Source organism: Thermobia domestica, chromosome 5, assembly GCF_964235325.1.
Source record: "Thermobia domestica chromosome 5, izTheDome1.hap1.1, whole genome shotgun sequence".
Taxonomy (NCBI): Eukaryota; Metazoa; Arthropoda; class Insecta; order Zygentoma; family Lepismatidae; genus Thermobia; species Thermobia domestica.
In genome coordinates this window covers 119,022,943-119,039,233 of record NC_137458.1, presented here as the reverse complement: position 1 = coordinate 119,039,233, position 16,291 = coordinate 119,022,943, and the positions used below count along the sequence as shown (strand labels likewise).

Here is a 16,291-nt window from a genome sequence, read left to right as displayed (position 1 = left end):
TATTCCCCTTAAATTTTGTAAAGGACAGTACCATTTTAATTATCTTAACCTAATTTCCTAAAGCATCTCATTCGTACTCTAAAAGAAAGATTTCTATTTTTTATGTATAAGAATTCAGGGAATGCAAATTTATTCAAATTTTCTTTACAATTAAAGCCACCTAAACAGATATTCCTTCGAGATTTCTGTATTTTGAAAACAATTCACGATTTCAGTTCTTTGTATTTACTTGTTTCCATGTTTTTTATATCAATGCTGTATGATCAGTTCCCAGAATTATTTTAGTTCCCCGGTAAATCCATTTATAACAAGCTCCAAATACTACTACAATTTTAATGTGGTTTCAGGAGAATCTGCATATCTCATCCTTTTGTTACTCTATATATATTCATCTACTACGTAAACAAACATCAGTGAAAGAAAGAGGCTGAGAGCTAAAATGTGCTCCGTGAGGAACGTTGTCATACCTTGCACTGATATATCTAGAGAGTCTAGTGTTGCCACGAGACGAAACGAGACAAGACCAGACTTCTGGCTGTGTCGTCTCGTCTAGAAAAGATGTGCCCGTCTCGTCTCGTATCGAATGGTTCTGTCTCGTCTCGTGGCAACACCAGAAAGGCCGAGGCCCACAAAAGAGCTGTTATACCAAGTGGTTAAAATTATAACTTTTAACCAAGTTTGGTTAACAGAGCATAACACACAACACGACTGCAATCTTCCAGCAACGACTGCTTAGTTTCGACTGAACCCTTAATTACTTCAATAGGAACATTTGTCAATACCGTCAGTACAGTCGAAAGGCAAGATTTCCCCATTTATTCTGATATCCTTTTTTCAGAACGCCTGGCGCCACTTCAACAAATAAGGAGGCCTATGTAACTTTCCCATTTAAAAAATGGTTTATCTTCGAATAACATCATAAAAGGATAAAAAAGATAAATTTTATTGTCAAATCAGAATCTTTTCAAAACTCAGTATCGAGAAAGGCTGACACGTTTCTGTCTTGGTTCGGAACGAGAAAGACCATGAAACAATAGTTAGTTACTGATAAAATTGCCACTTCTACACGTACTTGTACTTCTATTAAAGGATTTTTATCTCCACCAGCCCCCGAATCTCAATGAACGCTTTACATTGTATTTGAATCTGGAGAACTATCACAAAATAATTAAACTTGAATCGATTGAAAAATGGAAGTGAAAGTTGTTTGTAAGAATCATTTTTAAAAAGTGCTTTAGGTATTTCCTGTTCTTTGTAGGATTTGAAACATTGAATCATTTGGATCATTTGAAATAATAAAAGATGGTATACATTTCGAAGGCAAATAATTTATTCCGAGTTAATAAATTTTTAAGCAAATTCAGAAACTGTGTTTGTATTTTTCGAGACACGAGACGAGACGTTTCATGAAACGTTTCGTATTGTATCGTGTCTCGCTTCAAAGAGTCCTGTCTCGTCTCGTTGCAACACTAAGGGAGTCTTACGCATTCTCTTTCCAAGAAAATGAGCTAGAAACTTGAAAAGCACATTCAGTCAATTGTTATCATAGAAGATACTATGGGCATAGCCGCTGATGTGTAGAAGGTGACACAGGCGGAATTTGTTTTTATGGAGCTCTTGGCGATTTGGAGCCGTGGGGCTCTATTATTTGGATTGGAAACATTGGTTCAAAAATATTTTACATTTAGCATACATACATATACACATATTATACGTACACACACACACACGTACATGTGTGTTACATATACTTTAATTAATCTATGGACCTAAGGACAAGGTCCGGTTCGCCCACCCAAAAACCGCCTCTGGGAGGTGGATTGGAAGCGCACCCCTGAAACATAGAATTATGCTAATCGTAATCTTCTGGGATAGACTACCCCCTGAGGAATAAGTAAATAAATAAATAAATAAAAATAGTTTCTTAATGTTTATCTTCCGTATACGACTAATTGAAAAATTTTAGTGTCTCGACAATGAGAGCCGTATACAGGTGATCCTGCGTTCCTGGCGGAACTTCCCAAGTTGCGGATAAAATTTCACACTCTACACTCTTTCGGCTCTCTCCCCCACGGTAGTTTTTTTTTTTTTTTAATCTTTATCTACTCCCTTGGAGTAGCTGTTGCTCTGTATTTTCACGGGCTTGTAACCGTCAGAATGAATATCTTGGCTGCCCATTCAGCATGCAATAGATACATGCAATAACAATCAAATCCCACACAAACTACTCTACCCATCAAATATTTTAACATGGAAAGTTCTTTTACGCAACGTATTTCGATTCCTTAAAATGGAATAGACCTAAATACAACTTTTTTTTTTTTTTTTTTATGTTCTGGAGATTCGATAGCGAGATCGCTCACATCAAAAAAATGAGAGAATTAGTGCTCTGACAATCTGGTAGAAATACAACATGCCATATATACATTACTGTGATTACATTGCTATTTATTCAATGATTATATTGCTTAGAGCTTTCTTACTCTCCAGGGTGCTCTTCAAAGGTATACAATTACTCTTCACTTATGTCGCGAAAAAATATTCAGCTTGCAAATTTATTTCGAGAACTTCTCATTCCCTAATACATGTTTATTCTCTCAATTTGTACGTACAGCCGACAAACTTACACAGAATCTCAACAGAGTTCAAATGTGAGGTGTCTGCTGTGAAACACAGGTCAGTTATATGGGAGGGGCTTTTAGAGTGCAGTTCTAGGAACACTGTGGGCTTTTAGAGTGTAATTCTAGGAACGCTGTAGGGCGCCATCCCGCTCCACCTGAGACAAAAAGAAAAAAAAAGAAATCTGGCGGCACACAATTAATTCACACTGGTTACAAAGCAGGCACAACAAAGTTCTGAATGAAATATGTTTATTTTTTGCACTATTCCATTTTCCGAACAATAACATTTACCGATGACTTGTTAGCCCCTCCACCACAGCCACCATGAAAACAAATTCAATCGGAATTTGGCCAGCTCGTTTGATCACGAATAGTTATTGTTTGATCCCAACGCATAATGACTTATTACACACAATTTGGCTAGGGCTTGTTAGCCCTTGATAATCGACATGTACCATTCCATAGATATTTCAATCGTAAATAGGTCAGCAAAGTTTCGTTAATTTCTGGTAGAAAGTATGACAGATAAAGTTGATTGTTTATTTAACAATGGTGGCCTCTAACAATGAAACTAACAACAACAACTGAAATCGACAAGTACCATTTCATAGATATCTCAGTGGTAATCCGATGGGTGTGCCAAGTTTGGTCAGTTTCTGGTACAAAATATAGCAAGGTTGATTCTTTGTTTAACGATGGTGGCCTTCAACAATGAAACTAACAACAATATGTGGAATCAACACGTACTATTTCCTAGATATTTCAATCTTAAATGGGTGCGCAAAGTTTGGTTAGTTTCTGGTAGAAAGTATGTAAGATAAAGTTGATTGTTTATTTAACAAAGAAGAAATCCAATGATTGTTTATTTAACAATGGTGATCTTCAACAATGAAACAAAAGCAATATGTGAAATCGACACATACCATTCGGAGCAGCGACATTGCGCAAATTTTTCTAAGGATTAGATCGTTGATAATCTCTGTAATCTATGACTTATTAACGACGAGCAGAAAGTGTTGATATTGCGCAAATTTCCACCGCGACGTTGCCAACAACAGAATTCAAAAATTGTGAAATTTTGCACCGAAATAAAATGTATAAATGCCATTCCTTTGTGAGATATACATGTATTGCATTTTAATATTTACAAAGCAAAATATGTATATTCACAGAACATTTCACGTTTACAGCTTGAATCCTTGAATTCAAATCCTACAACTTTTAAAATGGCCATACGTGCCTTCTCATGGCTTATCTGTGAATTTCAGTTTATTGCTTCTTGTTTAAATTACGCTCCTCACTAAAATTTGCTATTAATTCTCGATCCTGATTGACACGTTGTGATTCTTGTTTGTTATTGGCTACTTATATTAGTGTCTTATTATATCCGCAACCAGCACACTGACCACTCATTCTTGTAACAATTTAGGCTATACGATAATAATATATAACAAATCTTTCTCACAGCACCAAAGAACAGAAACTAAGATCACTTTATGTTCAAATATCTCGAGTTCCGAAATTCGGAATGTCAAAATTCCTTCATATTCGTGTTCCTCGTGGTCTATTTTACAAAATATATAAAAAATCAGGTGGGGTCCAGTTTGGTTCCCTGCAGCTTTACTATTTTCTTACAGTTTTAATCTTACAGACAATCTTACAGTTAGATATGCTACAGAAATTACTGACTGGGACATGTTCCCCCGTCCCCCTCACTAACGATGCCCGTGCACACATATAATAGCGATAACTGAAAATGAAACTGTCATCCATTACTTTGTATTTTTTTCCTATAACGACTTGCGTTTTGGTGACTGTTTTTATTAGTCGAAATGTTTATGGTAATGATGGCAACGTTGCACAAGATTTTTTCCGCAATTACCAATTTTGTTGCTTGCTTATTAAGGATTTATCTGTGTCAAAAGATAAGGAAGTGAAAGTTTGCGCAAATTCAGTGCACCCATACCATTCCATAGATATTTCAATCTTAAATGGGTATGCAAAGTTTGACCAGTTTCTGGTAAAAAGTGTGGCTGATAAAGATGATTGTTTATTTAATAATGGTTTCCTCTAACAAGAAAACTAACAACAATATGTGAAATCGACACGTACCATTCCATAGACATCTTAATCGTAAATGAGTGTGCCAAGTTTGATTAGTTTGTGGTAGAAAGTATGGCAGATAAAGTTGATTGCTCATTTAACAATGGTGGCCTCTAACAATGAAAGTAACAACAATAGGTGAAATTGACACGTACCATTCCATTGATATCTCAATCGTAAATGAGTGTGCCAAGTTTGGTTAGTTTCTGGTAGAAAATATGGCAGATAAAGTTGACTGTATATTTAATAATGGAGAAATCCAATCATTGTTTATTTAACAATGGTGGCCTTCAATAATGAAACTAACAACAATATGTGAAATCGACACATAGCATTCCCTAGATATTTCAACTTTAAATGGGTGTTTTCAAAGTTTGGTCAGTTTGTGGTAGAACGTATGGCCGTTAAAGTTGATTGTTTATTTAACAATGGTGGCCTCTAACAATGAAACTAACAACAATATGTGAAATCGACTCATACCGTTCCATAGATATCTTAATCTTAAATGAGTCTGCAAATTTTGGTTAGGTTGTTGTAGAAAGTGTGGCAGAAAAACTTGATTGTTTCTTTAACAATGGTGGCCTCCAACAATGAAACTAACAACAATATGTGAAATCGACACGTACCATTCCCTAGATATTTCAATCTTAAATGCGTGTGCAAAGTTTGGTCAGGTTCCGTTAGAAAGTGTGGCACATAAAGTTGATTTTTTATTTAACAACGGTGGCCTCTAACAATGAAACTAACAAAAATAAGTGAAACCGACACGTACCGTTCCATAGATATCTCAATCGTAAATGAGTGCGCCAAATTTGATTAGTTTGTGGTAGAAAGAGTGTAAGATAAAGTTGAATGTTTATGTAACAATTTAGAAATCCAATGATTGTTTATTTAACAATGGTGGCCTTCAACAATGAAAGAACAACAATATGTGAAATCGACACATACCATTCCATAGACATCTCAATCGTTCATGAGTGTGCAAAGTTTGCTTAGTTTGTGGTAGAAAGTATGGCAGATAAAGTTAATCGTTTATTTAACAATGAAGAAATCCAACGAATGTTTATTTAACAATGGTGATCTTCAATAATTAAACTAACAACAATATGAGAAAACGACACATATCTTTCCCTAGATATTTTAATCTTAAATGGGTGTGCAGGGTTTGGCCAGTTTCTGGTAGGAAGTATGGCAGATAAAGTTGATTGTTCATTTAGCAATGGCGGTCTCTAACAATGAAAGTAACAACAATAGGTGAAATCGACACGTACTATTCCATTGATATCTCAATCGTAAATGAGTGTGCCAAGCTTGGTTAGTTTGTGATAGATAGTATGGAAGATAAAGTTGATTGTTTATTTAACAATGGAGAAATCCAACGATTGTTTATTTAACAATGATGGCCTCGAACAATGAAACTAACAACAATATGTGAAATCGACTGGTACCATTCAGTAGATATCTCTGTGCTAATCCGATGGGTGTGCCAAGTTTGGTCAGTTTGTGGTAGAAAGTGTGGCAGATAAAGTTGATTGTTTATTTAACAATGGTGGCCTCTAACAATGAAACTAACAACAATATGTGGAATCCACACGTACCATTCCCTAGATATTTCAATCTTAAATGGGTGTGCAAAGTTTGGTCAGTTTCTGGTAGAAAGTACGGTAGATAAAGTTGATTGTTTACTTAACAATGGTGGCCTCTAACAATGAAATTAATAACAATATGTGAAATCGACACGTACCATTCCCTAGATTTTGTAACGTCCATTAACCAGATTATATACGGTTTTGCTTAATTTTTGAATTGTTTATTTTATTTTTGATTTTTTAAATTTTATTAGTTGTATATGTTAACATTGGTGACGGTGGCGCCATCTATCGTTTTAGACACAAACTGTTTGGACGTTATGAATAACCTTAAGATTATTTCGATTTTTTTTTTTTTAAATATTTTAACATTTAACAGAAACCAGGCTCGATTATTGTCTCCTGAATTCATACTTTTTTGATAACTGAATCTTTTGCAGAAGGATTTGTATTTCCTTGAAGATACTGCTTAAGTTCATTCAAGAAATTGTTGCATGTAATTACAAGCCAAACACGGAACATTTTTCGTATCTTTTTTTTTTTTGGGGGGGGGGGGGTCTGAACGATTTTCTGAAAAAAGGACAATCCTACTAAAAATGGAACGCCTAGTCATCCTAACCTAAAGAGTGAAACCTCAATATATTTATTAACTTTACGAAGTTTTCAGTGGGAAATTTAATCATGAACAGCACTTTTTTTCTCCATAAAACATCCACTGCTGTTTTAATTGAAAATTCTGGCAATTAAATCAATATATTAACTTATACCAACATTTAAGTTATTTGAAATCAACCGTCAGTTTAGTTTCTAAGTAGTTGATCTAGAAAGATTACAACATTAGAATAAAACTTTGAAATATTTACTATAGTATTCAAAAAAAACAGAATTTCGTTTAGTAATTATTTCAGGGCAAATCAATTATATTTGAGTCATGACTTTCATCTAATAAAAATAAAAATATAACTGATTAAAAAGAGGGAGAGAAAGAAGGAAAACACTGAAAAGGTTTTCTAAAAAGTTCTGGAAATATTTTATGCTATGAAAAAATTTAAGTTTTCTTTCAATTAAACTTAATAAATTTGTTTCCAGTGAGTAGTGCTTGTCAGTTTGAAAATGGTTTGTGTCCAGCTGGCCATTTATGTCTACCCAATGGCAAAGGAGGAAGAAGCTGTATCTGTGGTGAATTGGATGGAGAATCATCAGGAGAAGTGTCCATTTGTAATGACATTTATTAATCAAAACATTAAGCGAAGGTAATAATTTACAGAAGTAAGAAAGATTAGGTGTAATAATAGTTACGTTTTTCATAATTTTCTGTATAGGCTTTATAATGCATTGGCTCAACGATCTGTTTCGCGAAAAGCGTACACATATGTCGAAAATAAAATGAAAATACACGTACCTCTTCCCAGTGTGTCAATCTTAAAAAACTGAACTAGACAATCCCAATGCAGGTCCGGTCAGATATATATTACGATATAATCTTACAGATTTGTTTATTTATAATTAGGGACGAAACGAGGTGGTTTTCTAGTCTCATTCTCGTTATTTTTGTAGAAGTCTGACTGTCGTTTGTATATCTTTTAATTATCCAAAAACAGTGTTTATTTTTTTGTGTACAACTTACTTGCACACATAGTTTTAACGAGAGAATTAGTGATATCTTCACTATTCGTCAACTCAAATGCATGGTAAGTTATTTTCCTTAGTCAGCAATGTGTTATCTTTTTCGTGTTCATTTTGAAAGTGTATTTTTGATACATCGGAGAGTTATGAATCATTTGATTATAAAAATAGATTTTTTAAAACTTAAACACTAAGGATTACAATAATGAGAAAAGAAAGACAGAAACGCTACTGATACGCTTGCACATATAATCATGAAAGGTGGCGGGAACACACGAAGCTTAGATTGCTTCCTCCGGGTTCGTACGATGCTGCATGATGTCCACGGGAAATCGGCTTCTCGTACGGTGATATTGGTGCGAGTACAAACTATAAAGTCATGACAGTGATGCGCCTGTGGAAACAAACGACAAGGAACCTACTCAACAACGATTCGGTCGTGGATCGCGAAATGTAATCAAATCACAAAGTGACAGACATCTTACCTGCATGGTAGTGTCTAACCGTACAGCATAATCCACAGCGTTAGGTCGACGCTGGAGTACGGTAACGGGTAACGACTTGGATCCGTCGACGATTCGACGGCGTCTGTTGAATGCTGGACTGGTGGCACTTATGTCTTTACATCAGCTTCCATTGACACAAAGCTACAAACATCGCAGGTTACAGTAGATGCGTGAACATCATAGCCGGCATGCAAAGTGGCAGGTGTCCTTGTTTTCGGACGATTCCTGCTTCAACTTGTTCTACAATGATGGCTGCATACACGTTTTACGTTCTTGTGATGAATCTACCAACATGCATTGTCGAGAGTTACAGCGACCGAACAGCAAATGTAATGCTGTGGAACGTCATTCGGTACAACGATTTCGGTTACTAGTCTACATCTTGTCCACACGCGTACAAATGGTGCGGTAAGCGGTTCTCAGAAATACATCTAACGTCTATTTGATTCGATAACGCGATATATATATATAGAGAGGTTCTGATCACATACTGACTTATTAGGGTTATAGGTGTTATACATATCTAGACTATAATATTCTGGACTATTTCTTTAAGTCATGTAACGAATTTGTGGTATGAATTTCATTCCACTCAAATTCTTTTTCTCAATATTACAATATTTACAAAATAGTGTATATGAAAATCTTAAACACTGTATCTTACACATATTAATTAGCTCTTATAGTTACTAATGTATATATATATATATATATCATAAGTATTCTTCTAGCCTGTCGTATCCTGTGGCGAAAGATTAGTGTATGTGTTGTGTTCCCTGTTTTGATTCGTTGGATGCACAATTGTTAGTGTCTTGACCTCGTAATTATAAGCTACCTGAATTAAGTGATTGTAAATTCCTGCTTAGAAAGCCAGGAAAAAATGTTGGGGACATTACCACCTCTACTCACTTCAACGTGGACCATCTGACAGGCCAGACTTCTTTGTGGCTGAAGTTTTTTTTTCTTTCTTTCTTTAAGAACTCAGAATGTATTTATTTGTAAGTTTTATTATAAATGATAAAGATCTAACAACATTATTAACACATAGTTTTCCTGATACAAACGTCTCTACCAAATATCATACTTCTAGGGATCTTATAGATAAGATGCGCAACTGTTTGTTTTATGATAAAAATTACTGTTTTTCTTCGTTTGTAATTCCAGGCTTGCAACAAATACAAAAATATGTAAGTGATGTTACGGATAAAAAGTAGCAACTACTATCTAGTACATCCGTAAATGGACCATACTCAACTGAATGTGTGCTATTAGTTGCTTACGTTATGTTTCTTGATCAATAAGCAATAATACAGTCAAGTGGACTACCATAAAAGTACACTCATCCAATATACGCACAAATAGTGTTTTCTTTAGAAAAAAGCTAAAATTTGGAACGAAAGTAACCAAACCTATTATATTAAAGACATTATCAATTACGCCGTTAAAATTGTATTTTTTTTTAAGTTCACTTTAAAAAAAAAAATAGAATGTTACCATTTCTACTTTTGTACTGAGTTTGTTAAATGATATATTTATACAGGAACTTATCAAATAAACATTGATAAGTTTAGATAATAGAAGGATGTAGATGTAAATACTTGTAGTATATTTGGAAATACAGGGTGGCCCAAAAGTAGGTATACAATCTCGTACTAATCAACTCATTGCTTTTTATATCATTTCTTATTGTTATCCATCAGGTAGACTTAGTTTCTTTATTATTTGTTCTTAATATCTTTTTACTTATATCTTAAACTCGGAACAGCCGAAGCAAATAAACCTATAAGCTAGAATGTTCTACTTGATCAATAAAGAGGTGTATACCTACTTTTGAGCCACCCTATATTATAAAAAATTTATTGGAGTCTAAAATTTGAAAACGTTAACCGTTAATTAACTGTAAATGGAACATAATCGATAATTTTAATATAAAATTAAATTTCTAATTTTAATAGGAAAAATACATTTCTAAATTAAATTTCTATCTCATTTGTTACTGTTCTTCCACTCGATGTATAACATTTAAGTATTTCTAACCTTGAAGCGTCTCAAAAGTGAAAATCTAAATGTAAATATATCAATGATACTATCTTGTACATTAAGTAACTTTAAAGAAAAATGTAAAATGATGAAATAAATATTCAACTTTACAATATGCGTATGTGGAAACCATTGTTCCCATATTGATTATGGTTAGGCACTTTTGTATGAAGAAATATCATGTACTGTAACAAAGAACGTCGAAGAAAATAAAGAAATGTACAATTATATTTACTTCTTTTTTCTGTCCTATCTTTGTGCATGACTATTTGTTTTTCCACTTCCTTATTATCATTCTCTTCTCCATCTCCAATACTTCCGTCTTATCCCAATTAATTCCGTGATTAGTCTCCTTAACATGTTTGTATATCGCATTGGTATCTTTCTTCCTCCTCACATCATATTTATGTTGTTTTATCCTTTCTTTCGTTCTCTTTCTCGTCTCTCCTACATATGACATATCGCAGTCCCCACACCATACCCTGTAAATGACTCCTTCTTCCTCTTCATTAATCTTTTTGGTGTCTTTTCTATTCTTCTTCTTTATTGATCTCAATAAATTTTTCCATTCCTTCTGTAAGTTCTGACTCCTCCTTTCTTTAATAACTTCTTCAGTTTCTCCGTTTCTTCTCCCATACTTTCTATACCATGCCATTTTCCACTCTCATCCTCTTCGTTCTTCTTTCTCCCTCTCTTCCTCTTCCTGCGTTCTTCTTCTCTTTCTAACTCCTTCCTGCTGTAACCGTTCTTCTCTGTCTGTAGGATTTCTCTATGTTCTCCTTCCTTCCTTCCTCTTCGTCCTCCAGCATTTCTATTCTTCTTATCATATTGGTTATGAAACTCCCCTTCGTACTCCTATCCACGTTACTCCTCTCGTGGCAGAATACCCTTGCTGAGCATTCTTTCTGGTACCCCTCTCTTTGTTTTATTATGGTCATGTCTAAATAGTTTATCCTTCCAACTCCATCTCAAAGCTTATGCCTTTTTCTTTATCCTCCACAGTATGCTTGAACTTCTCTAATTGTCTCCTAGTCCCTTTCCACAAGCCTAGGCAGTCATCCACATACCTACAAAACATGATTAAGTTCTTACCCCCCTCTTCTCTCACCTTTTTCTCCCATTTGTTCATAACTATTTCTGCCAGTACTGGGCTCAGCCTCGAACCTATACTCAGTCCTTGTCTTTATTTTTACCACTTTCTCCCCTATTATACAATAACTGTTTTCCCATAGTACCTTCAAAGCCTTAACTACCTTCTTCTTTGTCCATCCTTTTATACTAGTACTTCCCCATCTCATCCTCTATGATACTTATTATCGATTCTCTACTAAGGCTCGGGTACATAGCCTTAACATCAAGACTGAACATAAGTGTTCTGCCTAAGTGGAGGCGGGAGTTCATGTGGTTCGGATCCCACGTTAAATTGTAGGTCTGTCTCATATAGTCTTGCTGCTGAAAAGGACGACGCTAAATTGAATATTAAATCAAACCAAAATCATTTTTAAGATGTTAGTTTTTCTTTGGAAGCCTATTGTATAAAGACAACCAAGAAAGTTCTGTCGCTTTTTGTGGAGGTCTGTTCAATTGGTCCTCACACCGTTAGTTGAATGCGAATGGAGATAAGACGAAGGTCAGTTGTTGGTGTGGGTATATCCAACATATTACATGGAAATTTTTATATTCATTCACTTTGATGCTCTGATGGCCAGCCACATCTCACAAGAAATGCCTCGAATAATTCTTATAATTTTTGCGCAAGCTAGACCTTTGGCCTCGAAAGGTTTATAGTATCTCTTTATTCCTGCGCAAAAGTATGGAAGGGTCGGAGAGTGCGAGGTAATACCAACTGCAGCACTTGGAGATATTAGGTGGTTTGTAGTAACAAATTAAGAGCAGATTATTGGTCTAATATATTGATAGAAATGATACTCTTTCCGGCTTGTCTCATTGAATAACACAAATGATTTATATTTTCCATTAAAGAGGTCTATGCCCCGCGCCCTTTTCTCGATCCGCCATTTTCTAAGCTAACAGGTTGCTGTTTTCATTGCACTTTGGACCACTAAATGTGGGCAATTACATCTATTTTTTTAAAAAAAAATAAAAATTAATTAGCTTTCAGTGCAAAATTACTTTCATTGTTCACATTGATGTACCAGTACACTAGCACGAACTATTTTATAGCTTACAAATTACAAGGCGATAATAGAGAGCAGGTTAATATATAATTTCAATAGCATTTTTATTACTTTCTATCTTAATTAAGAACTATCATTTATTTAAAGTTTTTCTATATACTAAGAAAATATTACAAAAAGTTATATTTTCTTTGAAAAGGGGGTGCGCGCGCGTCCCCTGTGAATCCGCCATTGAGTTAACACTACAAAGTCCGTTTAATTTTATATTGTGTATGCGTTCTATATCATGTTAAATGACTGTTACGACAAGAGCACTATGAAAGGACTAAATAACATCAAACTTTCAAGACGTTTTCTTGTCCTCAGGCCATAGAATAAAGAAGGTACACATGATTAAAAAGAATGTTCGGTCAAAAATCTCAGTGAGTAATGTTTGAAACAATACCAGAACGTATGACTAAAAAGAGTGTGTAGCCATGTCAACGTCTGTATCTAGACGCACTGGGTAACTATCCGAGGAATTACTGTCTAACAAATGTTGTATTACTATATGACAAATTTCATGAAAGTCATCCCTGTTCTCAGAAAGTGATCATCCTTGCTCTGATGCCTGCACCATATAAAATTTATAGGAGACAAGCCCTACATTTCATCAAAACTACCAATGACTGACCTAGAATACTTTGGTTACTTGGCATGTGTGTACATTCTATACTAATAACTTAATCAATGTATCTCCCATTCTGGTGTATTTCTAGAATTTCAAGTTATCAAATGGTCTGCACGCTCGATATTTTAGTGGAGTGTTCCTGATCTAATCATCACTATGGAGCTGTCTATCATTAAATTACAGGAATAAGATCTTAAGTAGTTACTGTATATATCATCACATTCATTGTTAGACCGTTCAAATTCGTTCCAAAGGTCTGAGACCTTTACTTTCAGAAATAGTGCACTATCTGACATATTTTCACTAACAAGTAAACATTTAAAAATATTACAAAACATATCCTATCACAAAACTACACATGAATACAATAAAGAATTTTACATTGCATAATCAATACAAAATTACTTACACAGCGTTCCACTTTTCTTCATTAAATTGTTTGCTACTACTATAGAAACTACGAAAGGGAACCGATAATATGATAGATGAATTGTTAATTTGCCAGTAATGCATTGATTGACTATTGTTGATTAACTCTCATGCATATGGACAACAATCAGAAGTTAATTAAATGGCAAATTATGAGTAAAGTAACGAAATTTGTTGACATATGAAAGCATACAGTTCTAACAAATAGCTACAAATGTCAATTCTGCAAATGAATTCTGAGCAAATTATGCCATCGATGGTTAAGATATCTAATGAACGCCGATAGTTTGAAAGAGAAAAGAAAGAGCTCCCCTCACGGGTATACGACTAACCTACGAGCGTTTGGCGCAGGAGATCCAGATTCGATTCCTGATGAAAACTCATGCGATTCGGATCCCATGTTCAGATGTAAATCTCCTGTAAAATCGGAATTTAAAATAGATAAACTCGAAACCAACCATTAACCAAAACAAAGAATAATTTTATATATTTGTATTTCGCGTGATATTAGCGGGGATAAGAAAAAAGAATTTTAGTTTTCTATCCATATTTGTCCTGGATTCTTTAAATTCTAAATTTCAAAGCTACTTAAGGATTTCACTTCAAAGCTCAATTAATATGAAATATGTAAGTTCAAGTAATATGAACAAACAATGTGTAGATGTAATGATGATACACATAACTGGACTTTTCATTTCACTACGCCAAATCCTAAAACTAAACTTGGTCAGGCTAACGAAGATCGGATAATGTGAAGCGTTATGAAAAGTTAAAGATAACTGGACACTTCAGGAAATTTTATGTGAATGTAGAATCATTTGGCAAACGGGATGTACAATTGAACCAAATGTTAACATACTCGTACACGATATATTAGTCTAAATGCCAGAAAAATGTATCAAAAAATTTTCCTGATCCATATTCTTCGATACATTGATCAAGTTTTGATATTCACATCTGGATATAGCACAGCCCTACTAACAAACTGAATAGAGGGAAGGATTTTACTTCGAATTATATAGATCGAGTTGTAAATAACCTCCTATGCAACTAGGTAGAACCTATTGTTTGTATCTCTTCATAATGAGTCACCAGAACAAACGAGTTTTTGCTCTCACTAAATAGATAAGGGTTCAGTTAGTCTTCTGACAATTGTTGTGTGTAGTACACGTTACATTAAACTGCTATTCCTAAACCTACAATGGAGTGAAAGTGCATATTCGTCACGTGATGCTTTGGGAATTTAAACAAGGCAAAAGTGCTAAGGCGCTAACTGAATAAATATTTTATATATATATAGCGTATACGGTGGAGGACTAATAACCGATCTGACAGAAATTGGTTTGCCAAATTCCGTTCTGGAGATGCGATCTTAAAACACAAACCGAAAGCGGGACGTCCTTCCTACCTTGACAACATTTTAAAGGTAATATTGGAGCAAAATACACGTCAATCAACAAGACACATCGCAGAAAGGTTAAGTAAATCACAATCAACTGTTGCCGTCACCTGGAGAAATTAGGAAGCAGCAAGTTAGGAGTATTGACACCTCACAATCTCAGTGAACAGAATAAAGAAGATCGCATGTCAATCGCCACAAGGCTGCTCTCATGGGAAAAAATTAGTGTTGTTAGATTTTCTCCAGTCCAATATCCCCTAGTTTTAGGGAAGGGAAGTCCACAATAACCTGCCCACAAATAACTTCAAAAATATGCTCCAAAAACTTGTATTGATATAATAACCTTAATGCAATTATTATTACTTTCTTTAATAGTGTTTTTCGGTACATGCCTAGTTCCAGAATTGGCTTAAAATTGTATTTATCACCAGAACAGAATTGAAAACGAAAAATATCTGGGAATCATGATAAGGAATTTTGTTTGCGCTCGATCAAAATTCGCTGTAACAGTGTTCAACTGTAATCTATTACACAAAAATGAAAAGGATCCTGTTTGTGATAGCATCGTGGGGAAACGGCTAAACTGTTGGGAGTAAATTTTAGTTGTAGATTACTACTTACCCAGGATGTAGTTATCACGTACCTAGAACTGGGTTTTTAATCAGATTACTTTGATTAAAATGTGTATTCTAGGAGGGAGGGGGATAGGGTCAGAATCTATGTTAAAAATTGAGTATCTCACGATCCTGTGAAGTGAGGGAGAAGAAACTTGGTATATCAACTCCTCATTAAAAATAAGTAGACCCGTGTCCCTGCGTTTTTGAGAATTCCTATCTTACAAGCGAAGGGGCGCATTTTACATAATTTGAATGCGCTGTTGCCGTTGTTTCTGATGCTATCACAGAGAAACGGTTGAAAAGTTTGAAATGAATTTTGGAACACAGCGCCTACCTTTATATATATATAAAAGAACATGTCCTAAGGAAATAGGGTAAATCCAAAATTTGAGCCAAAATCACAGTATTTCATGAACAAGTCAAATTAGAGAGATTAAATTTGGTATAGAAACTCCTCACATCCAAACACCTAATCGTGAAGAGTACAAAATTCCCACATCGCGACGTTCATAAATACACTTGGACATCATCAGACGGAAAAACACATAATCAA

General features: G+C 34.7%; 1 protein-coding gene across 1 annotated transcript in view; it reads left to right on the top strand.

Moving 5' to 3' along the window:
• Ndg (Nidogen) overlaps positions 1–10,715 on the top strand; it is a 185,222-nt gene extending 174,507 nt beyond the window's left edge. Inside the window, exons 26-27 of the mRNA XM_081758985.1 lie at positions 7,403–7,566; positions 9,610–10,715. Coding sequence (XP_081615111.1) covers positions 7,403–7,548 — 146 coding nt within the window. The 3' untranslated portion in view covers positions 7,549–7,566; positions 9,610–10,715. The remainder of the gene's footprint in view (positions 1–7,402; positions 7,567–9,609) is intronic.
• The last annotated feature ends 5,576 nt before the right edge of the window (positions 10,716–16,291 follow it).